Source organism: Polypterus senegalus, chromosome 14 (assembly GCF_016835505.1).
Source record: "Polypterus senegalus isolate Bchr_013 chromosome 14, ASM1683550v1, whole genome shotgun sequence".
NCBI lineage: Eukaryota > Metazoa > Chordata > Cladistia > Polypteriformes > Polypteridae > Polypterus > Polypterus senegalus.
Genome location: NC_053167.1, coordinates 104505827 through 104531578, shown reverse-complemented (window position 1 = coordinate 104531578; position 25752 = coordinate 104505827). Strand labels below are relative to the sequence as shown.

The following is a 25752-nucleotide window of genomic DNA, read 5'->3' as shown; positions in this document are numbered from 1 at the left end:
CCAGCTTATCAAGGGCACGATTATGGGGCAGCTGGAATCTATCCTCGTGATGATATATTTTACATTTCCTATGCAGCAAGATTGCGGCACCAGACAAGGAAAGTGGTGGCATGGTGGTGCTAGCTGTTCTTGTAGGCAAAGCTTGAAGTAGGCTGGTACAAGTGGCATTTAAAGCTTAATAGAGATGATAGCATATACTAATTTAATATACAAGAGCTCTGACCTCTAAGGAAGAGCATTCCCTGCTGTTGTATAAAACAAATTGGGAGACGGAACAAGAGGCCATCTAAACACAGTGGACTATTAGTAATTAGGTTCCACTTCAAGCATGGCATTACCAGCAAGATAATACATCTGAAATAAACTGATTACGCTACAAATTAAAGCAGTGCTGGACTTTTTTCTTTTTTAAAGTAATCACAATTGTCCTCCTGCATGCACTTCGTAAACTGCAAGTTTGCAATACCAATCAACACACTCTATTCATTTTTTGCAGCATCTCATTTGCACGCATAAGAAAAGATTAAATACGCTATGTGCTATGGCAATGCCATGATGAAATACACCAAAGCATGCCAAGCTGCATTTTTTGTTGGTAGAAAGAGAACAACAGAAGATGGTATGCTTGCGTTAGTAAAAGTAATTAGTAATTCTCTCGTTTCTTGTTGGTAGACATTTATTCAGAATCAATTTTATGATGAAACAGACCTAATTTTAGAGGTTAATGCCAATACAGGACACTGTGATTTGTTTTGAGGCAACTCAGGCCCCTTCTTCAAGCAAGATGCAATTTAAAGATTACATCTTGCCTGAAGAGGCCTGAGTTGCCTCAAAAGCTTGCATATTGTAATCTTTTTAGTTAGCCAATAAAAGGTGTAATTTTGCTTGACTTCTCACTACATTCATAATGGCTAACACGGTACAACAGCCTAGTAATAATAAATCATCATAACAACATTATGGAAAATCACTACATAGGCCAAGCTACAGTAATCTGTGAGACAACAAAACTAACTCCTGTATACTAAGCTAAAGGGCAACCACACCAAAGGGTGTTGATGCTTTCTTTCACTGTACATAGGTAGAGTCACTGTACATAGGTAGAGAAGCACCTCTTAGACTTCAAAAGGTAAAGGCATTGTACATCGTCAATGTATTGAAATAACAATATGAACTTTTAAGACATCAAACAGCTGTAGTATAATTATCAGTATACTGGGTTTGCTATAGGAAGGAGCTACATAATTTGTAAAGTATTACCGCTTTCAAGGTTAAGTCGCATTGAAACACCAGTTCACGAAGCTGTGTTAAGATTTCACTTTTGCTATTTTCCATATCAATTTTTTTCTCATTGGCATCTGCTATACAAGCTTTGTATTGGTCACTGGCTTCAGCAGCCTAAAGAAGACAAGAAGAATAAAAAGTAAACAAAAAGAATTTCAGGGTTAGGGTTTCACAGAACCTACTGAGACATAACAAATTCAACAGCACTTATTAGTTTATTCTGTCCATCTTCCTGGGCAAGAATAGCAGAATTTAAAAGCATTCATAATGAAAGGTACCATTAAGTAACAACTGTCTCTTTGGCATTCTTTGTTTTACACAATAACAGACTTGAGTCAGTGTTACCCTCTGTTGGGACTCTTCCTCAATACGCCGTCTCTTTTCCAATTGCTTACTGCTGTCTTTTGTGGCCCCCATGCTTGAACTTAGCTGTTCTTCTTCCATTCGAATGGTTGAGGATTTTGCCCTTTCATATTCTTCATGGCGCTGGGTGTACAGAAGTCTTGCCTTTTTTAAAGCTAAATCAGCTTCTTGCTGCAAAGAAGAAATCCAAAACTACTAAGCAATTTTTTTTTAGCCTGAAGGTTACCTATATATAACATGTACTATTAATAACCTCTATAGTACATATGAAAAATATTAAATCCAAACAATTTAATGATTTAGAGAAAATGAAGTTAGCTGATCCATCAGTGTGAAGAAAAAATTTAAAAAAAGATGTTCTAGAAAGGAATTTCAAATCAAAAAACAACAAAATACCAACTCACCATTTTTTTCTGCTCTCTCTGCCATTGCTCTTTAAGCTCTTTACGTAGTTTATCTAGCTCATTCCTTCTCGCCAACAAAGGCTAAACAAATAAAATAAAGAAAGAAAATGTTCTGAATGGAAAAGACTCACACAGACCAAGAAAGTAGTCAATTTCAAGACACATTTATGTACTCCCTCAAATAATTTTTAATTAATCAAAAAAATGTTTGTATAACAGAATTAATAGTTTTTAAAAATTATACGGCACCTTACAGTGCAAAAAATAAAACTCAATACTATATAATAGTAATTCTTTATATTTATATAACACTTTTCTCAAAATGCTTTACACAGTGAGTGGGAGTCACTTCAACCACCACCAATAAAGATGAAAATTTAGAAATAAAAAGATTGACAGATGATAGTCAGATAGATACAAAGTAAACATAAAATAGTAAATCCTTCACCTTAGATAGTGAGTATACATGATATTTATATATTTATATGACAAAAATATTTAGAGCAGCAACTGATAAAATGTACTTACTTTGACACATTCTAGAATGAGATAGAGTAGATAATAGATATAATGTAGCTATAAAAGGTTAAATATTATACAGAAAGATAAAAAAAAATTAGTAACAAAAAAATGCCAGCTCTTTTACCTGCATAAATTTATTAGTCTGAAGTGCAGCTGCCGTTTGCATTAATATTTGACTAGATTCAATGTCATTTTCAAAAGCAGAGATGTATATTTCACGGAATGGCATATGCTCCTAGAAATAAAAGATGAGAAAATGTTATCTGACAGTTAAATGTAGTCTCAACAAATATCTTCAGCGACCCTACACAATTAGACATGGTCATTATAATTATTAGTTTTAAAATGGTCAGCAAATGTACACTTCTGAACAGCAAATCACAAATCCCATTACAAAAGTGAAGAATGGCACTGACAGTGGATTAATGCTGATCACTCACCCGTTAATTTATTCCTCTAAGAAACCTATATTGTTAGGTTCGAGTGCTCTTTACAACAAGAGTAAGACCTTTTTATGTTTTAATCCTTTCTGTAGCCTAATTTGTAATAGAACAGCCTACTACTGGTTTACAAAACACATAACTTCAGGTTTATTAAAAACATATATTGTGAAGCTAAACATGAGAAAACTGTAATACAGGTAAAATTCCATTATAACAAAAATATTTACAATGAAATTTCCATCACAACAAAGTATTTTTATGGTCCCGACAGCTTCCCCATATGACACGAGTCTATAGAAATCTTGTTACTATGAAGTACAATCAACAGATATTTTCATTACAACGAAATGCCTGAATGAATCATCCACAGAGTAGTTAGTTCTGTGGCTGCAGCTCAGTTGTGCACAACGATCCCAAAACCAGAAACACTGTATGTTTTTTCTTTCTTTGAACTTTCCTCGTACTGTTTTTTTCTTTTTGCCTTTTTTATTTCCTGCGGTTTTCAGTGATACCTTTTGCTTATTGCTCGTCAACATTTGAAAAACATCTATTGGAATTTAACTCATTGTCACCCTCCTATAGAAACGGCAGACACAGTAAAATGATAATAGTTCATATTAGAAAAAAAAAACTCTCGATTGCTGCAAAAAGAAAACAAGATGTTGCCAGTAAATTTGGAATTTTGCCATTGACACTGTGAACTTTTTTGAAAGACAGAGCAAAAAAATTAGCAAAATCTCGGATTGCAAATGTTATGTGAACTGCTGCATTTGAAGACGTCGAAAAAGCTGTTTTTATGTGGTTCAGTGATGCTCATTCAAGAAATATTCCTATTAATGTGGCACTCATTGAAGAAAATGTGAGGTTTGTAAACTCTCTTGGGACCTCCTCCAACTAGACAGCAAGCCGAAGAGCGTCCCAAAGTGCGATATACGCGTCTGTGCGGGGCAATAGCAGGCTCACAGATATGCTGCATCTCTCCGACAAAGTAAACAGAAAAGATCTCCATGGGTGATGCAAGGTTAGGAGCACGTAAATTGTAAATGCAAATAACAGGATTACTTGATCACTGACCTGGCCACAATCCTGCCTGACTGCTATATCGGTGTATAGCAGAGTGGCAGATCACGCTACAATAAATAACTGTGCCATTCCTGTTTCAAGCTGAATAAAGCTGGTTTTGCTAAAGTACTGAGACAAAGCCTCGTGTTTTGGGGTGCAAGACAGGGACTTATAGCGTGACCCCAATCTTTTATGATTTGCTTCTGTGGCGCTTCACTGCAGCGATGTGAGCCTCCTATTGTCCTGCCCCAGCAACGGACAAACAATCTTCCACATATGCTGCAATCGTGCTTCAGGACGCACTTGAGGGTGTCATTCCTGTTGGGTGGGGGGGTCTCAAAAAAGCTCAGAAACCTCACAATATAAAGAAGAAATAATGATTCAGCTCCTGACTGATAACTGTGCTGCCCACAACATGCTTCCACATTCAGATAATGTTCGCTTTGAATACATCCCACCCAATTGCACAGCAGCGCTTCAGCCATTGGATTTGGGCATCATTCGCACCCTGAAAGTGTATTATCGCAAGGAAATGCTGAGAAAAATTCTCGTCAGCATAACTTGTAGGCAGGAGGAGATTAAAAGTAACGTGAAAGAAGCTATTGAAATGATTGCAAACGCCTGGATACAAGTTAAATAAAGCACTATAGTAACAAATACAGAATCTCATTACAACAGAATATTTTTTAGGTCCCTGACACTTCGTTATAACGGAATTTTACCTGTAGTTAAATTTTACTTAACGCAAGGAAAAAGAAGAAATCATTTATTACATAACCACCAATAAATCTATAATAATTAGACTCATGTAATGTTGCCTTGCTTCTACTTTTCAATTATAATGTCTAACACCAATGATATAAATGTAGATATATACACATACCTGTTGCATGATAAGAGTTTTGACAGATTCTGCCATTTTTGCAAATGTTTTTGCACATTCCATATCTGTGGAAGAAGCACATATATTCGCTACTATATAAAAACTGAATGAAGTAAAAGAACAAACATCTACAAGAAAAGCATTTTCTACGTGTTTCTTACAAAAGTAACATTTTACATTCTGAGGGCAAGAGACAACACACCTGTTTGTCAATACAGCACAAACAAGTCATTCAGAAGCTACACTCTTTGAAGACCATGTAACAGAAGGTATTTTGCAAACCTAGATACAAAGTGATAAAATAGATGAGGCAGCAAAAGTCACATACCCAGGCTAAGGCGTTTTTCCACCCAAGCCAAAATGTCTTTGGTATACTTAGACCAGGCTTTAGCATACAGCAGAGCAGATTCAATTCCACTATCATTTTTGAGCAGCATGTTGTGAAGCTCTTCGGCACGAAGATGCCCTGAAGAAAAAAAATTGAAATGGGATATTGAGTGGGATAAACAAGTTCTCAAAAAGAAAGCCATACTAACTACTAACATCATAAGATGTATTTTGTTTAATGCCTACAGTTTAGGTTGACAAGAGATAAATGAGCTTCAGGATTTTTTTTATGTATTTGTATCAAAATCAGCAAAATAACTATAAGATTCATGATATACTTAATACTTTAGAGCTGTTGTTCAAAGAGTGTTACTCTTTGCATAACTATATGTGGAAAGTTGGAGAGTCTTTCATTATAGGAGAGAATTTAGAGAATGGATGGTCAGAATATTATACACACACACACAAGCCTAACCCCAATAAGGGTGAAAATATGTTGTGTACTCTTTGTATTATTTGGCAGATGCTATATAATTAATATATACATACATATATATATACATATATATATATATATATATATATATATATATATATATATATATATAATGTAGGCACAGACATACACATTATAAAATATTAGCACCATTTAATGCATCTGGCACAAATAATTCAACAAAGGAAATACATAGGTACGTTCATTAAAAATGTGCTTATGTCCCGCATATTATCCACTACTTTCAGTATATGAAAAAGTGTGCATAGTATGCCATTTGGCTATTTTATATGAGTTTATTTTTGCCATATTTGTATTCTTATAACTACTTAATAATATACAAAACTATTAATCCATATCTCATAACTGACTAATTCACTCAGGTCACAAAAGAAAATCCTTGCTCACCTATTAAATTGAGACATATAGTAATATATGCACATCCCTGCTACCCCCTGAATTTTTTCTATCATGTGTACATTTGGATATATAAACTCCGTTTTTCATGGCATTCAAACAATAAGTGGCATTAACACTTGAACCAAAATGTAATGTGCTTCTCAATTCCTAGTACCCTTAGTAACTTCTTAATGCAATTTAAGTAGACCACATTGGGTGAAGCAGACTGAACTATGCTGGCCTTAGTCTGTTCATTTTCATACCTTCCAACTAGTGACTCAATGGGTAGTTTCTGTATCTCAAACTTTTATTCTTTTAAAAACTTCACCTTACTGTAAAGGACATTATGGTGATAAAACAATAAAGCTGCATGGAGTGCAAGTGTAGCTTCTTCTTTATTAAATTACAAAAAGAAGCGTATATGTGACAAGTGCAAATTATTTTTTTAAATTAAGGTACATATTTTTTAAAAAGCCAATTTACTATCATGTACCAATGTACTTTCTACAAATAAAGTATGAATAATACATTTAGTGTGTATTCAGCTTAAATAAAAATTGTATTGCCTACTAATATTGCAAATAAAGATGGCAAGTAAAATACCCACATATCAGTTCTTACCCTGAATGTCATCCTTTTCCGAAGCTATACCTCCTTGCTCCAATGAAAGGCTTTCAAAGGACTGATCAAAGAAAGAAAGATAAAAAACAGGATCCTAGTTATCAAGAATTCAGTTAACAACCACCAAGAAGCCAAAGCTTGCTTCCACGTGTTGCAACCTACAATTCAGAGTCGACCATGTCATACTACAACAACAATCTAAACAAAACAGACTTGCATTGTTATGCGACTCTTTGTCACAACCAATTCAAAACAATGATAAAATGGATGTGCAAAATTAACACTGGTATACATTGCCTAGCCATCCGTTTCTTAAACCTTTCTATTAACCCATTTACTGAAGCCCTTATTCCAAGTACTGTATATGGTTTTAGGGAGTTGGACATATTTGTAAACATAACATTTTTAAACCTGCCATTTCAATTTTGGGGTGCACAGGACCAAGTTTTATCTTGGATGCAAAACATGCAGCAGACCACTGTCAGACATATGTCTATGTTGTATATTGTTATATATAAAGTAAATAAATATACTTTAGAAGTCAGCTTACAATGTTCATACATGTCTAGAAAATACACATGTGATTCATACATTTTCATGTAGTACTCCTGTGCCTTCAATATTCACACACATTCTGTTAATAATCATTGATGCTTGGTGCTACATTGTCTAAATTTAAAGAATTACAAACAGACTAGAAGATGATCTGATCTTAAACCGTTAACAATGTGCTAGAGGGGTGGTTTAGTGTACATAACAATTAAAGCCCATCTTCCTAAATGAGTTTGTCAGTACAGCAGCTTCCTCAACAATAAGATAAATGTAAAGCAATAATTAGCTAATCAGAAAACTAAAAGGTGATAGGCTTATTATGACAAATTCAATAACAAAGATATTTGCAGCCTAATGCAATCCTGATTAAGGCAGTTAACCAAAAAATGATTATTTACAAAACAAAGCTACTTAGTATTTCATTATGTAAAAACCTTAAAATTACTACAAATAAATAATTTATATGATTACCTACAACTGCTTAATACTAGCAATTTAAGAAAAACATACAGATGTGGAATATAGAATGCCTGCTTAAATTACTATTGAAACCAAGGAATATAATTTTTATTCCTAGAAGTCTTAAACATAAAAAGTTAAAAGTATATACTTTAAAAAAAAAAACAATTACCCGACTTCTCCTTGTCTGGGGAATCCCCAATGCTGAACCGCTGTCTACATCTCCCATAAGGAAATCAGACACTCTGAAAAACAAATGAAAAAGATATCAATGTTAGTATACAGTACCCAAATATATCTTTTCATCATCCTGGAATGCTGAAGTAAACTGCCATACTGCACTTCACTTCTGGTCTCTGATCATTGGTTTCTCTTTTCATTCCTTGCCTTTTCAATTACTGCACCAACATCATGGATGCATCAATTAATTTTTTCAGAGTGGACCTTACTGTTTTGCTAGAACTCTGAGGCTTTGGTAACCAAGTATATAAGCACAAACTAAAAAATGAAATTGACTTTGCTTTATTTATATGGTAATCTGCCATGTCATGTGACACATCAAAGACTACCACAATTTAACCACAAAATAAATAATTATGATGAACAGATTAACTGTGCTATAACAGCTTCAGTAAACAGTTAAGTTACAATGATGTGAATGAGTGGATAAATTGCACTAAATAAGATACACATTTTACACTTGAAAAAAGTCTTTAAGGTTTTCTCACACAAAGTACTAAAGCACTAACTGAGCAACATCCACAATGTTACAAAATGGAAAGAGGGAACAAGCCACATTTACTGCAGGCTAACCTCCTAGTACAATGAACCTGTTATCTTTCACACACTGCCAAATAGGAGGCTTTGACTCCGGTGGGCACTACAACTGTACAGTACTGAATACAAGGAAGGAAAACAAAACAAAAACAGTCATTCATATCTCCAGATTCCCACCCCAGGTTTCAGATGTAAACAGTAAATTCATCTTTCATAATTAAAAACAGTATCGATGTGAAAACAAAAACTAGTAGCAATTGAAAAGTTAAATGAATAAAGAGCATGCAGTACTAATGAGGAAAACAAAGTTTATACATTGCCTTTCATAGCAGGCAATTTAAACAATTATTTTTATAGAAGAAACTATTGCACTGTGCTTTATGAAGCAATTAAAAAGAATATAGTGAAGTACTGAAAATAACATTACAAGGCAGAAAGAGGTTTAGCCATTTCATTGTGCTTGTAATCAACTTATTATGGTTTTTACAGTTTTAAACAGTTGAAGTGTTAGTTTTACCACACTCCTCAGCCCCCCTGGAAAAGTCTATTCGGGGGATCTGGAGAGGAGGGTCCGTTGGATAGTTGAACCTCGGATTCTGGAGGAACAGTGTGGTTTTCATCCTGGTCGCGGAACAGTGGACCAGCTCTACACCCTTAGCAGAATCCTGGAGGGTGCATGGGAGTTTGCCCAACCAGTCTACATGTGTTTTGTGGACTTGGAAAAGGCGTTCGACTGTGTCCGTCGGGGAATCCTGTGGAGTATGCCGGACCCCCTGATAAGAGCTGTTCAGTCCCTGTACAACCGGTGTCAGAGCTTGGTCCGCATTGCCGGCAGTAAGTCGAGCCCGTTTCCAGTGAGAGTTTGACTCTGCCAGGGCTGCCCTTTGTCACCGATTCTGTTCATAACTTTTATGGACAGAATTTCTAGGCACAGCCAGGATGTTGAAGGGGTCCGGTTTGGTGGACTCAGGATCGGGTCACTGCTTTTTGCAGATGATGTTGTCCTGTTTGCTTCATCAGGCCGTGATCTTCAGCTGTCTCTGGAACGGTTCGCAGCTGAGTGTGAAGCGGTTGGGATGAGAATCAGCACCTCCAAATCCGAGACCATGGTCCTAAGACGGAAAAGGGTGGAGTGCCCTCTGAGGGTTGGAGGAGAGATCCTGCCCCAAGTGGAGGAGTTCAAGTATCTTGGGGTCTTGTTCATGAGTGAGGGAAGAATGGACCATGAGATCGACAGGTGGATTGGTGCGGCATCCGCAGTGATGCGGGCTCTGCATTGGTCTGTCATGGTGAAAAAAGAGCTGAGCCGTAAGGCAACACTCTCAATTTACTAGTCGATCTACATTCCTACTCTCACCTATGGTCATGAACTATGGGTAGTGACTGAAAGAACGAGATCGCAAATACAAGCGGCTGAAATGAGTTTCCTCCACAGGGTGTCTGGGCTTTCCCTTAAAGATAGGGCGAGAAGCTCAGTCATCTGGGAGGGGCTCAGAGTAGAGCCGCTGCTCCTCCGCATCGAGAGGAGTCAGATGAGGTGGCTCGGGCATCTGATCAGGATGCCTCCTGGAAGCCTCCCTGGTGAGGTGTTCCGGGCAAGTCCAACTGGGAGGAGGCCCCGGGGAAGACCCAGCACACGCTGGAGGGACTATGTCTCTCGGCTGGCCTGGGAACGCCTTGGGATTCTCCGGGAAGAAGTGGCCGGGGGGAGGGAAGTCTGGGTCTCTCTGCTTAAGCTGCTGCTCCCGCAACCCGACCCCGGATAAGCGGAAGAGGATGGATGGAAGTGTTAGTTTTACTATCAACCTGGGTTTTTCTAACTAGTGTCAGTACCCAGTGTGTGCAGGGGGATTTACAAGCCGAAAAGACTGGGGCCAGAGCTCATAGGCCGTAGAGATTTAGGAAAGCAGTGACTGGCATATGTCATTATACCAGTGTAGGAGAATAGTCACCAGACTAAGGAATGGTATGCCGTGTGTGTGTGTGTGTGTGTGCTAATGGTCCTGAAAATGAAATAAACAGAAATGAAAGAGGCAGCCTGGCCAGAAGCCTGCAAAGCAGCAGGATGTGCTAATGGGTGAGTGTTTCAGTATGTGCAGGAAAAAGTCTGACCCTGGTCTAAGGGCCGGTTTATACGTCACGCTCAGAATGCGTATGTGAACACATCATGGCTGATACGTGTTCCAGTGTTCATTTGACGTGTCCTCCGAGCACATCCTTAGAAATTAATGCGACGTGTTCACTAGTTGTAGCGCCAGCAAAAAAAAACAAAAACAGAAGGCGTAGTGTGTTCAATTTGGAACATGACGTCAGAGTCTCTGTTTACTATCAACATGTGACAGCAAGCCACTTTTCAGATCTTACAGGACTGATGTGCAGGCTTCGATGTTTGATGAATGGTTCAATGTGATGAATTAAAATGCTGACATACAAATGCATTCGTGGTGCTTTTATATTCATGTGTCGCATATTCCCCAACATAAAGACACAACACATATTAAACGTCTCACATACCATCTTCTGTCCCATCTTTTTTTTTTTTTTAACCTTCACAACAGCATCAGAAAGTACTTTAGCATATTTAAGCCACAGAGAAAAAAAAATAGGGACAGAGTGAAGAGGTCTATTTTGTGATTAAAGTGGAAATTTCTACTTTAATCTTGTAGTTTATTTTAGCATTAAAGTACACCATCATAAACGTAATTTTAAAACCAACCCAGTTGTTAATTTCTATGTGCTTCTAGGGCTTTCTCCTGAACCGACAGCAGCGGCAAGCAGTAATTGCCACACAGAACAGATTCAATTTATGATATTCCAGCACTCTGTACATTTAGAATCCTTAGATTTATACTTTATGCCATTTTCATGATAAAAATGCATTACAGTATGTATGTTACATTTTACAGATAAATCATTAATTTAAAAAATGAATACTGTTAATAATTACACCTGAGTGGGCGGCACAGTGGTGGAGCGGTAGCGCTTCTGCCTCACGGAAAGTCAAGTCTCTGGCGTTCCCTGTCTGGAGTTTGCATGTTTTCCTGTTGATTTTCCACAGTGTGCTCTGGTTTTCTTCCAAGGACATGCAGGTTTGGGGATTTGTTGATGCTAAAATGACGCTAGTATGTGTGTGCTTGTATCCACCTTGCGATGAGTTGATGCCCAGTCCACGGATTGTTTCTGCCTCGTGCCTGACGCTTGCTGGAATGGGTGCATCCCTGAATTGATGGAGGCAGTCATTAAACATCCATCTTTTTCAGAGATATTGTGGCAAGGTGTCCTCAGAATTTAATAGATGTTTCAGGCAACAAGAGGAAAGCAGAATATTTATTCACCGTTATGCCATTTTGCACTGCCACCTGGTGGAACATTCCAGGTTTATGTAAAGTATGTGCGCAAGTATAATCAGTACACCGCTTGTATAGCAGAAGCGTCCGCAGAAGCATGCGTCACATGAAGTAAAAACCTGGCTGAACAAAAAAGGTTTGTCAACAAATACTGGAAAGAATTTTGCACACTGCACAACCAACAGGTGGCAGGACGCTGTCACTAGAAATGGGAAGTGCAGCAATGGAGCCATATTTACGGGTTGGATTTGTAGGAGGCCATTCAGAAGGCTCTGGTTTGGTAGGTGTTCAGACACATCTAGTTACTGTAATGATTTGGAACATTAGCACCTTTAAGGCATGCTACTATATAATGCTACCCCAAGTTTCAGTCTTTTAAGGGCCATTGAAGGTTTGGGGAATCAGGAGGCACAACAGGAAGTTCCAGCCTGATGTTCTTGGAAGATAATTGGGCCAACCAAATACAGTAATTAAATCCAAGTAGCAGAAACCCTGGAATGTAATTTAAAGAAGCCTCAATCCAGAGGACAGTGTATAGTGACAAGGTATGCTAGCACAAGAGTTCACTTGGAGAGAGGAACAGAGGGGCAATATATGGTAGATAGAAAGAAAGACAGGATTTTTATATTAGAGTGATGGGCCATTTTGTACTGGAAGCGTGTCAGAATCTGGAACTGAACTGATAATTCTTGGTTTAAGTCTAATCTAGCACTATAGTGAATTGTGTGCCGGTATAGGTTAGTCTTTCATTTTCAAATCAGGGTGCAGCTTTAGAAGCAATGCAAGAATCAGGTCTGTAGAAAAGTCAGTCCACCACTAGGCCCACTCACAACCATATTTAATCAAGCCAATTTACCCTCAACCATTAGTCTAAATATGTGAGGAAACCAAAATATCGAGAGGGGAAAAAAACAATGTGCAAATTCATCAAATCTGAGGCTTCCTGAGATGGGAGACAGCAGTAGGAAACACTGCACCATCAAACCAAACTTAAATATTCTCTCATTTTGTACAGTAAAAATTACAACTACCATTTAGCCACTTTATTTGTAACGGCTGTGTTCTCTAATTAACTCTGCACTGACAAAGAATATTCAACTAAAGCTCTCCATAGATGTGCTATTTTGTGGATTGTGGAAATGCATTCTCACACCCTTTCATGCTGACTCTCTGCTTAAGAAGAAAAAAAAAACCAACAGAACAGTCCTTTGGTAAGGATCAGTAAAAAAAAATTACTGTCTCTGTAATGCATGGCAGATTCATAAAATTTGTATTTATTTGTTAAACTACTGCATTTAATGTGCTCAAAACTTGCCATTGTTCTTTACTTTAAACTTCATTTTGAAAGAGAAAGTGTACCAGAGATTGATCCTTATTTTTACAATTAAAAAATAAGCAGAATTTAATGTTGTGTACTACATTATGGTTAGCACTGCTGCCTTAAGAATGTAGTATACTGGATTCAAATTCAGTGTCCAGTCTCTGTCAGTGTAGTTTTTGTAGGGTCTCCTCAAATGTGTGTGTTTTTCCCGGTTTTCTTCTCATATCCTCCAAGATACGCATTACGTTAAATGGGCAAGTTTAAATTGGCCTCAGTTTGAGTGACTGTGGGTATATAGTACAAGCAGTGATGGGGCCATTTGATGAACTGCTGTCCTCTCCATATTCTGTTTCACATTTTGTGGACAGTGAATTAAACAAATTTGAAATTGTACTTATGTATTTTTAGTGGATCAAGTACTGGAACAAAGTTGCATGAAATACTACAGGCACTCTTGTGACTCTTTATCCCTCAATCAGATCAAAGATATGTGCTATTGTTTTTACAGTGTGTAAAACTGCTGCTCACAACATTAACAAAACTACATTGTTGATAATAAAGTTTTAAATATTTGTCATAAAGAAGAGAATAGTAGCAAATATAAAATAAAAACAAACACATCAAGCCTGCAGCAGCTACTGCTGATAATTTAGATTTTTTTCTTATTTTAAAACTGCTGTGCAGCTTCGAACCACAATGAATATTATTAATGATTTGCATGGCCAATATTTAAAAAAAAAAAAAGGCTCCCATCAAGAGACACCAAACTAGGGAAAACCAAGTTAGGGTTTGACAATATTTTGTGAAAGGGAGATTGGAGTGTGGTATTTGCTCGTTTCAAGATGCTGGTTACCTAAAAGGAGCTGACATTATGCGAATTATAAAAAGGGTGGGGCTTTACATTGCAGCCTTTTCAAAACATATTCTGGAATGCTATGTAACAGTAAAAACAAAGTGGTAAAAATTTTCTCTAGTAGTGGATGATATACCCTGCGGTGGGCTGGCACCCTGCCCTGGGTTTGTTTCCTGCCTTGCACCCTGTGTTAGCTGGGATTGCTTATGGCGGACCCCTGTGACCCTTTAGGTAGGACAGCGGGTTGGATAATGGATGGATGGATGATATACCAGTTGGTCTACAATACCGAAAGAAATTCTTCTTTCAGTATGGACTGTATGGAGACTTTTACTAGTATGCTAAAAAAACTTTCAGATATGTATAAACATAAAATGTGCATGTTAAAGGAAATGCAAAACGTGATTTTGTGTTGGTGTGTTAATTTAATGATTTGGGCACGGCCTAGTATGTGAACTACAGTTTGTTTAATAATTGAGCCTACCTTTTAATAGTACAGGACAGGAAGAAGATGACTCTTTTGCTGTGCTTGTTTGGCAGCGGTAATGTGTGTGTGTGTGTGTGTGTGTGTGTGTGTATATATATAAGAGAGAGAGAAAGGAAAAAGCTGCCCTTTTATAAGTTCATGAGAGGATGAACCTATTTGAGTAGCAGCATTTCAATGGATTAAGAGGTGTGTCTATGTTAATTAAATCAAATACATTTTCCATTTGTTAAAAGATAAGTTTCAGTCTGACAAATATACGCAAATACATTACATTGGTGTCTACCAAAACCATCAATATTTCAGTTATATTATCACATGGATTTTAGGCCATACCACCCACTTAAAAAGCCTCACACTGTTACAGTGTGGTGGTGAGGTGTCACCTGCCGCACTGGGGTCCTAATCCAGGTGGTTTGTTGTGGGTGCAGCAACCTGTTTCTGACACAGGCACATCAAAAATATATATAGTAAAAAAAAAAAAAATAATAAAAATATTATATATATTATATATATATATATATATATATATACACACACACACACACACACACACACATATATATATATATATATATATATATACATATACATATACATATATATATATATATAATATATTTTAATATAGACATTTGGACATAAACCCAGCATAAGCAAACTTAAGAAGAACATGTTCATAATAAACAAAACTTTATAACCAACACCCCCACCTCCCGATCACACTGACTTAAACCCACGTAATTTTTGCTATATATTGCCTTTGATTCTTTTAAGTCTAAGCATTATCCTCTGATGAAGGCCCCTGGCTGGGGCTGAAAGTTCAGGAATAAAAAGTACTTTATGATACGTGATTCATTTTCTCCCTTTGTGGATCTCCAGCTGCAAATATGCAAACTATATCACAGACCTTCTCTTCCATATGTGTGTGTGTGTGTGTGTGTATTTATATATATATATATATATAATTGAACAGAATCTGAAATAGTAGCAATACTTTTTTTTCCACTTTTGAAATAAAAAAATAAACATTTTGCTCACATCTGACCCAGCTACATCTCAAAGTGCATTAAATCAAAAAAAGTGCACAGTATTAGAAATAACTTTGGTTTCCCTTTTGAAATATAATACTCTACAGTTGTGGGGATACACTTTGTTAACCTAATATAAAACATAAGTTAAGTACACTAATTTAACATTACTTTTGCATATTACGTTCTTCTTTATGGTTCAGAATATTTTGGATAAATCCATCTTTGCATCGATAAATGAGATGATTATGCACACATTTTTTGACTCCTCCTTGATAAAAAAAACCTTGTATAGTGTTAGTATAATTTATCCATATAATGAAATGCATCAAAATGCTACAGTATGTTGAAGCTATTAATTTAATGAGAGAACTTACACATTGCCAAAAGTAAAAGCCAATGTATCTATAGATGAAAAAATTTCGCCATAAAGTCCAAGTTTATTGTCTTCATTTACCTCCTTGTAGTTAACACCTGCACCAAACAGAAAAAAAAAATCACTGACAAAGGAGTTACAGCAGTATGCATTTCACATAAAAATAGTAACCAATTTTTAGCAAGAAAGGGAAGACAAAGGAAGTAAAGGTGATTTACAGGGCATTTTGCTAGCAGTGCTTGCAATAAAGCTGAAATGGCGACATTTTTACTCCTTGACTGTAATCTTCTGAAGAACAAACTTCCCGTTGGGTACCTAAACTCTGTAATGAATTAGACAGCTCTACGGTAAAATAAGCAATAATCAAGCCCTTCTAATAAACTTCCTCATTATCAGAAATAACACAGAAGAATGACGCAAAAAAGAAAAACAAGCTCTCTGAAAGACTTGTCATCGGCAATGATGAGACGCACATCTTATTTCCTTCAGATCAAAGCACATGCACAGCAAAGGCAATTGTGTTATGCTAAAAATTAATAATACCATGACAACTTTGCAGGAAAAAAGTACTGATTTCTTTTTAAAATGCGAATACAGAAGGGGATGTTACTGAGCAGAGCCTACACTTGAAAAGACTGAGAGCAAGTAATAGATACAATATTTACTATATAAAAGTCAAAAATGAACAAGGAATTTAAGAAATAAGGAAGCTAAAATTGAAAATGCTGATGAAATAACAGTATATCACAAATCCAGATTAATACAGCAGGTAAAAGGTGCACATAATATATCCTAGTAAAGAAAAAAGACTTCAGCTTACCCTACCTAGAAAAAACCTTGTCCAAATGATTTTTATTTTAAAATAATGCCCAACGTGTGCATTCTAAGATTTTTTTTCCATATCATGTTGTAATGTTGGAAGCGACTAAGCAACATCACAAAATATGAATCACATCCATTAAATTTCCAACCTGATTTGAGTCATAGTTGAGCGAAAGCCTACCCTGGTAGCAATGAGCACAAGGCAAGAACCTAGTGTACACACTCATACTCACCCCTACTGAACAAAATGAAAAAAGTCTAATTATCACAGGCACATCTTTATGATTTGACAGGGAAACCCATGCAGAAAAGTAAAGAACGTACAAACTACATACAGGCAACAACTAGGCCCAGTATCGAAACTTAGGACTCTGGAGGTAGTATCTTTAATCCACTATCAATCAAATGTAAACTAATGTTAATAATATGACTTCATAATTTAAGTGAGAATTGATGGTATTTTTAAACACTCTGGAGTACTATAACAGAATGAAACAAAAGGAACTTAAAGGAACCCAACAAAGAAGAAAACAGTTAACACTGCCTAAACTGAACAAATAACCTTTAACTGTCAAAAGACAGTAAAGCTCTAGAACTAAAATTTGTAAATGTGAGCAGTCTCTTATAAGCAAGCTGTAATTCTGTAATTTGTTGCACCTGTTTGGTTTAAAAGAAATTCCAAAGAAAAATTGAATGAACAAGTGCATAATTCAAATGTACAAAAGGCTTGCCTAAATGCACTTCTCCACGTTCTTATACAATCACAGATCACCACATCCTGTCAAAGTCTATAACAGGAAACACTAGCCCAGAGGCTAGAGCTTAAAAAAAAAAAAAAAAACTAAAAAGTGCACACAAAAAAAAAAACAACTAAAACGGCAGCTCTGACTTACCCAGTATTTCCAGAATTGTTAGCTGAAGACTCCCAAACTATGTTCAAAAAAAGATTTTCCTAACTTCTTTGCTTCTGTTGCTCCCTCCATTAAAATTTTCATTACAGAGCAAGAGAAACCAAATTCTTCAGTTTGCCTTCACTTTTCCTGTTGCAAGCAGACATGATTTAAAAACAAGGGCCCTTTAAAGCACCTTTCAGTGGCTCGCTTGAGATGAGGAATAAGAAAACCAACTCCAATATCCTGGATGAGTAACAATAGCAATAGTTCAGTTTAAAATCCACCTGAATCGATGTGGTCACCAAGCAAAGAACTGCTGTTCTTCTGTCTCACATCGTCTGAATGGCTGCAAAGCAAGTTACAGTCAAGCTGGCGCGAACATGCCCAGTGACGTCTATTATCAGGACATCCTGAAATTCAGACTGTGTGTGCTAACAACAATACTCCAGTGCTGTAGCTCCATGCCCCAAATATAGCAAGTGCCTTAACAAAAAGAATTATACTATGTTCACAGGCTACTCAAAGTTATTAAGTGGGTGCATAAAATAATAGTTAACCAAAAGATGAACTACAAAAACAAACAGCATAGTAATCCAGGGAGCATTTGAAAGCTGCCACCACAAGTCCAGTGGATTCAATTGATGGAAGATGCATTGTCTTTTTTGAAAATTATACAACAATTTTTCACAGACCTAAAAGAACATGCCACCAAAAGCTTTACCTGACAGACATTTTGTAATATTTGGTGGAAAGGAAAATGAGTCTCAGATGTGGGGGGGAGTGGTACGGCTCTAAATTTTCTCTCTCTCTCTCTCTGGCATCCGCCACAGAGAACTGCACAACACCATTTCCTCATGCTCAATAGCTTTTGCAGATGTTGCTAAGTAGTTTCGTTTCATCAAGAATCATAGCTATAAAAAATTAGAAAGGTCAGGCAAAAAACACTATTTTCTCAAGGCATTTCTGGGGCCCTCCCAAGTAGCAATTTAATAGACTTAAGTAATCACAAAGGATTCTCTACAGCATACACACACACAAATACATCAAACATACACAACAGTGTCATTGCTCATACATCAGTATCAATTGACTGGCGGGCAAAGGTTGCCAAGTAGAAAAGGGCAAAAAGGGATAAGGGCAGGTCTCCGCAAAGTTCTAAGAAACAGATAAAGGCACTTGCACATAGACATTTTGATGCGAGCAGATGCTATATTCTTTGCCTGCCGTAGTCACCCTGGAGAAGCATTAGTAAAAGAAGGAGTGAAATACAACCAGGTAGGAAATGTGTAATATTTAACCAGAACTCCCGAGGTCAGGAACAAGGGGTGATCAACCATATCTTGTTAGTATGTTCCTCCTCCTTGCGATGTCTAAGGTAAGAGTATAGGGAAAACCTTACAAGAACAGCTGATACCTCAGAGTGCATTCTTCTCTTTTTAGAGATGAGGACAAGTAGTCATCATTAACAGGTCATGCCTAGTAAGGTAAGATGAAATACATGTGAGCAGAGACCAAGGGCAAAACTCTTCAAAAGAACTCTGCCTCCTCCAGTCATATGATGGGAAGCATGGTAATAACGAGAAACCAGAGGAACATGAGTCAGTTAACTTAACAAACAAAAAGAACTCTGCTCAGTGTAGGGTTACCAAAGTAACCCTATACTTGAAACTGCAAAGACCACTTGATGCCTATTAAAAAGTAAAGGGTAATTACCAACATAAAAGCAACACTTTACTTAAATATTTCACAAAAGAACAGTGAATCTCTGACAACCTGTTTCATACTGTACTTGGAATTGCTAAGTGTTTCTAATAATATATGGAAAATTCTGACTCAAAGTGACACTGAGTAAGCTATGTAACTTGCTAGTACTCATATTGCTAAAATATGGGAAGAATTGTATTACAAACATCTGATTTGCAGGTCACATTAGGCATAAGTATAAATGTAATGTAATGCAATCAAAGTGGACACCAGCTATCATGATATAGTGGTTAGCACTTCTGTTTCACATCTACCTAGCCATTTACTGCATACATTTCTCAATGAGTTTTCAAGGGATTTTCTTCATGTTCGAAAAATGGATGGATGAAAAAGCAAAGAATTTTTTTTATTTTCAAACAATATATGGAAGCAGAATAACACTTTTTTTTTAAACAACTCTCTGAAGGCAACGATCTGAACTTGTAACTGTGAAAATCACCTTACTTTTTCTTTGTTCTTTTTGTAAAATAAATCTGCCAAGAATACAGTCCCCTTTTAATCCTTTCTGACTTCAGAGGGGACAGAAAATGGCTGAACAACTGTGCCAATCCATTTAAAAACTCTAAATGCTACTATTTTGATGTTAGCTGTATGAAATGATTTTTTGTCTTCCTTCATCCCTCCTAAATCAATAATAGGGAAATCAAATCTGTCTAAGTTGTGGATTCAAACTATTGTTTTCACACATTTACCATAAGGGGGTTGGGCACAGCATTTACTGTTGTTACCACTGGGACGCCTTCAACCTGGGTTCTGCATGCTGTGCATGTGTTTGCATGGATCACTTTAGTTTTCTTAAGACAGTCTAAAGACCTGCTGTTCAGATGTGTGACAACTGTAAAGGTGTCTTGTGATAAACTACTGTCTCATTCTTGGTAAGTGCCTACTTACCTCTGACAATCTACTAGAGAAATGAGCTCCAGAAAAAAAAAACAGTGGGATGGATGGATGGTTGGAGTTCAATTACAATACTCACTCCAGTTCAGAGAGCACAAAACCCTAATCTGATGAGCAATCAGTAATGCTAGTTTTCTACTTCACTCTTAACAAAAACGAAGAGATGAAGTGCCAAAATAAAATTTACTAAAATGTTCTGTTATGTTTTATTCAACTCACAAATATATTTTATATGAACCTGCTCCATGCAACTGCAGGGTTGTGGTTTGACACTATGAAATCATGTAAGTTACTTCTTACCAAGTGAAACACAGCAAATATTCACTTTTATAATATAATTTATTAAAATAAGAGAAAAAAATCTACATGAAAAAATCATAATCATATGTGACAGGACATTATCTGATTGACTCTTAGCAATACAAAATAAATCAATCAAACTGGTATGGCTAGGCAGCCTAAGAAGCCTAAGTTGAGTTTAAATGGCATAAAGGAGTTTCTTTGCCCTCTTGTGGACAGGGGGAAGCATCTGCAACTGACCATGGTCATCTTGACTCGCAACATTTAAAGCATTCCTTAAAAGAATTTATTATCCATTTAGCCTTTCCCCACTGACTTTTCAAGCCAATTGTGTCACAGTTACATCCGTATCACCAGTTATTTTAGTTTCTTATCCATTTTTTTTTTTTAATTTAAGCTCCAATGGTGTAAAAGATCAAGTTTAGACAAAACGGATGTCTAGTTAAACTGGAAGTCTTTGCTGCATTGAGGTGCTGCCTATATGATACAAAAGCAAAAAGGCTCACTACAAAAACACATTTCTCACATCACTTTAACATATCAAAGAGCAGATCACAGGAAAGGGAAGTTGCATTGTACTGATAAGGGAGCCATGATGACAAAAATGCTTACAATTTTGTATGCAGTTAGTATTGTCGCCTGGGGGTGTCACTGTGGTCACCAAGTCTGCATTTATACACATGTTAAATATAACTAAGAAGATTATTTTTAAATGACGTAGTAAATTGAAGCAGATATTTATGACATGCAGTGCAATGAGAAACATAAGGTGTGGTATTAGATTCCTGGTAGTGAGGACATGGGGTAAATCACTATAAAGCACAAGAATACCCTTCACCTGCATTTCTGATTTTCTATAAGACCATAGTCAACTTATCTTTAAAAAAAATGCGTATGGTATGTGAACAATTATAGTGTAGCTTGTACTTATATAGCACCTTAAGATGGTATTCAGTGCAGAAAAGTGCTTTATTATTGTGTCTGCTGTAATCAGTGCCGATGGTCCTTGCCAGTTATATGTTCTTACTAGCAAAATACCTGTGCTTCGCAGCAGAGAAGTAGTGTGTTAAAGAAGTTATGAAAAAGAAAAGGAAACATTTTAAAAATAACATAACATGATTGTCAATGTGATTGTTTTGTCACTGTTGTGAGTGTTGCTGTCATCAAGGATTTGATTATCATTATTTCTTTTAGTCAGGTTCGTATTTGGAGGATGTGTTGTGTTCAAGTTATATTCCGTGTTTCTCAACCATTGTAAAGATAACAGGTTTCATTCATCAAAGTGTTCACTACCCAAATCGGTACTCGTGAATCTAAGATGTTTAACAGGCTTTCCTGGTATTAAGTTGTGGATTTGCCTGAGAATATTTAGCGGTAGCGTGTCTATGAACTTAATTTAACCTTTCCCAGTCCTGCAAAGTCAGTTCATGTGAGCTGCTTGGAGTACATGCAAAGCTTCTCAGCTGTGTTTGTGCCATCTCGTGCGATCTCGCGATGTCCACAGCTTTATTTAATGTTAGCTCAGACCTGGCATTTAAAAGTTTCTCTCATACTTTTGCTAAGTTTGCGCCAAAAACTATTCTCTCTCTGACCATCTCATCTTCTTTTGCATAAGCACAGTCCTTCACCAGCAATTTTAACTCTGCTACAAAGTGCTGAAAAGTCTTGTTTATACCCTGCGTCCTCTCATTAAACTTGTATCTCGCGAATATCGTATTTGTCATAGGCATGACAAACGCCAGCGGCAGCCTGTCTATGAACTTAATTTAAACTTTACGTTTACACCGCGCTTTGTTTCCGCAGTAGCTGCACTTATGAATATGCTTGTATGCGTCACTCGCTTCATATTCTTTTACTGCCTTCTCAATTGTGTAATGCGTTTTTTGAACAGGTTTCATTCATCAAAGTGATCACTACCCAAATCGGTACTTGTGAATCTAAGATGTTTAACAGGCCTTCTCGGTATTAAGTTGTGGATTTCCCTGCGAATATTTAGCAGCAGCGCGTCTAAGAACGTAATTTAAACTTAAGCTTTACACCTTGCTTTCCTATTGATATGTGTACAAAGCCTTGTTCAGCATCAGAAGGTTTCCACAGTAGCTGCACTTATGAATATGCTAAGCACAGTCCTTCACCCGCGAATATTTACCTTATATGGGCAGGCACTCAATTACGTGGGAGGCGTGATGATGCGGGACCCAACTCCGCTTCACATGGCGACTGAGCTGCAGGCTATGGCTGTATATATGGACGAAAGTAGGTTCCAGTTATGACCGTTACGCATAGAATTTTGAAATGAAACCTGCCTAACTTTTGTAAGTAAACTGTGAGGAATGAACCTGACAAATTTCAGCCTTCCACCTACACAGGAAGTTGGAGAATTAGTGATGAGTCAGTGAGTGAGTGAGTGAGTGAGTGAGTGAGTGAGGGCTTTGCCTTTTATTAGTATAGATGATCTGTTCTATACAAGGCTAAAATAGAATTGTGGTAAAGAGTTTATATGCCATCTTTATTTTGTCAAACATGTTAAATAACTGCATGTTCTTAAGAGTATAGATGAACTAGATAAATGCCACTTCTGTTTTTGAATCTTTTGAACCTGCTTAGCATTCTGACTTCTGATAAGTCTTCCTACACATTTTAAAAAAATTATTTAAATAATTCACCCACATGAACAAGCCATAAATAAGCTCAGTTGCTCAAACAGCTTTGTCAAATATAGGATGACAGAGACTGAGCATAAATCAGGAAGCAACCTTGGACAGGATGCCAGTCAGCTGCAGGGCACCATCACACACATCTACCCTTGCTTACTCATTTTCTAAACCCACTTATTTCAACTCTTACCAGGTTTTATTCCAGTAACTCCAGCACACTGAGGGGTATATTTCCATCACTCACTTGTTCATTCCTTCAGTTCCTCAAGCATTTAAACCAATGCTTAGGGTCACAAGGGGCTATCCTGGTTCCATCATGTAGAAATCTTGTACAAAAACAAAATTAACCCTGGATGGATCACTCCACTATAGGGCACACAAATCCACTCACTCTCCCTCATTCATTCTCTGACTTTAGCTTTTGGTGTCACAGGTGTTGAGAGTCTATTCCCTGATGGCATCGGGCTTAAAGAATCAGCCAAAAATGGACAGCCAGTGCATTACAGGGTGTCCTCATTGATGCTCAGACACCCATAGTCTTTCACTTAATTATTTTGTCCACCTATTATAAGGGGTAAGAGTCTCTACCTTACAGCATGAAGTGCAAAGGTGGGAACCAACCCTGGATAGGGCACCTGCAGTTGCTTGGCTGGATAAAAGTGAAGCATTTACAATGTGAACAAACTACTTGGGCTACAAATTGAATCAGAATTGCTTAAAAAAGTTTACCTTTAATATATAGAGTACCTTTCATGCATGAGGTTTCATTATTGCCATTACTTATTACTCAGCACACATCTTTATGCAAGACAACTTATCATAACAACACATCATCATTCTTTCAATAATGCAAACAAACCTAAAAAAATGGTATATTTCCTTTAACCTAATTCTTATACTTGTATTATACCATGTAAAGGCAGGGTGTTAGCTTAATCAGTGGCACTGAGTTAGTCTGATATATGCATGTAGCTGGTATCCAGTACTGCCTAAATAAACTCTCCAAAACTTCATAATGGCAAATGAAAATCAAGAAACTTGATGGAATGGACTGACTAGAGGAGGGACTTTTACTCATGAAAAAACATAGAAGTCAAATGACAGATCAAAGGCCCTTCCAATAAATTCCCCATCCAGCTTCGCCCTTTACTAATTTATGTCTCAATCTATTTTTAACCCCAGATCAAAATTTCAAATTACTGACATTCAACTTTGTATTTTAATTGGATGTTGTACTCTCAGCTACAGAGGGCCAGCGGCATCAATTTCAGTACGTAAGCACAAACGCTTGGACATGTAACGACATGCTGTTTTCAAAGCGTATTATCCATTCACACCAGCAGGGAATGAAGGTAACACCAAAGTAAGGTATAATTAGAGATTCCTGCCCTGTAGCCAACAAAACTGCCTCCATCTGAAAGACTTGATGTCACTTATAAACAACACGAGTACACTGAGCATTCGCTACATGGAAAACAAAGTAAAACTATAGCATTGCTAGCAAAAACATTTCTAATGAAGAGAAAGCTTCTGCTTCGATTGTAATTTCAACTCATAATGTCAATCACTTGTAATTTATTATATATTGAATTACCTTGAGACCTTGATTTGGACAAGTCAAGCTTTATAACAGATGGACAAATGTATGTTTTTGTATTTTACCCTGTTACTTTGGATTTTATTTACAGTGTACAGTCTTTGTTTGACACTTTGGGATGGTATGCTCTGTGAAATGACTACTAAAGATAAAGATCAACTAACAGGGCTAACTTATAGAGATCTTACGTTCAGAAAGAAAATACTCAGTATGTAATGGTATAAAATATGTTTTTGGATATTACTAAATTATTAGATTTTCTTCCTGCATTTCGAAGATGTGTGAACTAGGTTGACTGGAAATTCTAAATTGACCTCATACTGTATATGTGTGTAATTGTGATAGACTGCCACTCCCTGCTGGTTTGGTTCCTACCTTGTGTCCAATGCAGTGGATATTCAAGACAGAATAGGTTCAAAGCAATTGATGGGATATAATTCTGTTCTTGTTCAATCTGTTGAAGTGGTTTAAAAATTGCTTAAGATTTACATGTTTCAAGCACATCAGTGCATCATTCTTAGATTGCACCTAGTGTGGCCCAACAGTAATGGAGCTGTAAACCACAATGTGACAGGTTAATATCCCCACTCTGACCTGCTACATAACCTTAACCAAGCCACTTAACCTGTGGCTTATTTATCACTTGTCACTATGGACAAATAGATTTTTGAGTTTATCACACTTTTACCATACCTGATTATTTCTGTAATCTATAGCAGTAGATAAAACACTGCACAAGGTTTCATTTCACCCTCCTACAACAGTGACAGACAGGGTTAAGTACAAGGAGGGAAGCTGATAATTTATGAGTGTGCATT

The 25752-nt window shown here is 36.9% G+C and overlaps 1 protein-coding gene across 3 annotated transcripts in view; it reads right to left on the bottom strand.

The window, feature by feature from the left end:
- LOC120514219 (rho GTPase-activating protein 29-like) overlaps positions 1-25752 on the bottom strand; it is a 175112-nt gene that overhangs the window by 22097 nt on the left and 127263 nt on the right. The window contains exons 1-10 of one of the 3 annotated variants that reach the window (XM_039734468.1): positions 17720-18445; positions 16006-16102; positions 7988-8060; positions 6805-6865; positions 5290-5427; positions 4962-5026; positions 2698-2808; positions 2052-2132; positions 1630-1818; positions 1261-1398 (exon numbers count right to left, since the gene is read on the bottom strand). In XM_039734468.1, coding sequence (XP_039590402.1) covers positions 1261-1398; positions 1630-1818; positions 2052-2132; positions 2698-2808; positions 4962-5026; positions 5290-5427; positions 6805-6865; positions 7988-8044 — 840 coding nt within the window. In that variant the 5' untranslated portion in view covers positions 8045-8060; positions 16006-16102; positions 17720-18445. Of the gene's footprint in view, positions 1-1260; positions 1399-1629; positions 1819-2051; positions 2133-2697; positions 2809-4961; positions 5027-5163; positions 5183-5289; positions 5428-6804; positions 6866-7987; positions 8061-16005; positions 16103-17719; positions 18446-25752 lie in introns of those variants that run through there. The other 2 variants (XM_039734467.1, XM_039734469.1) reach the window with 2 other exon arrangements.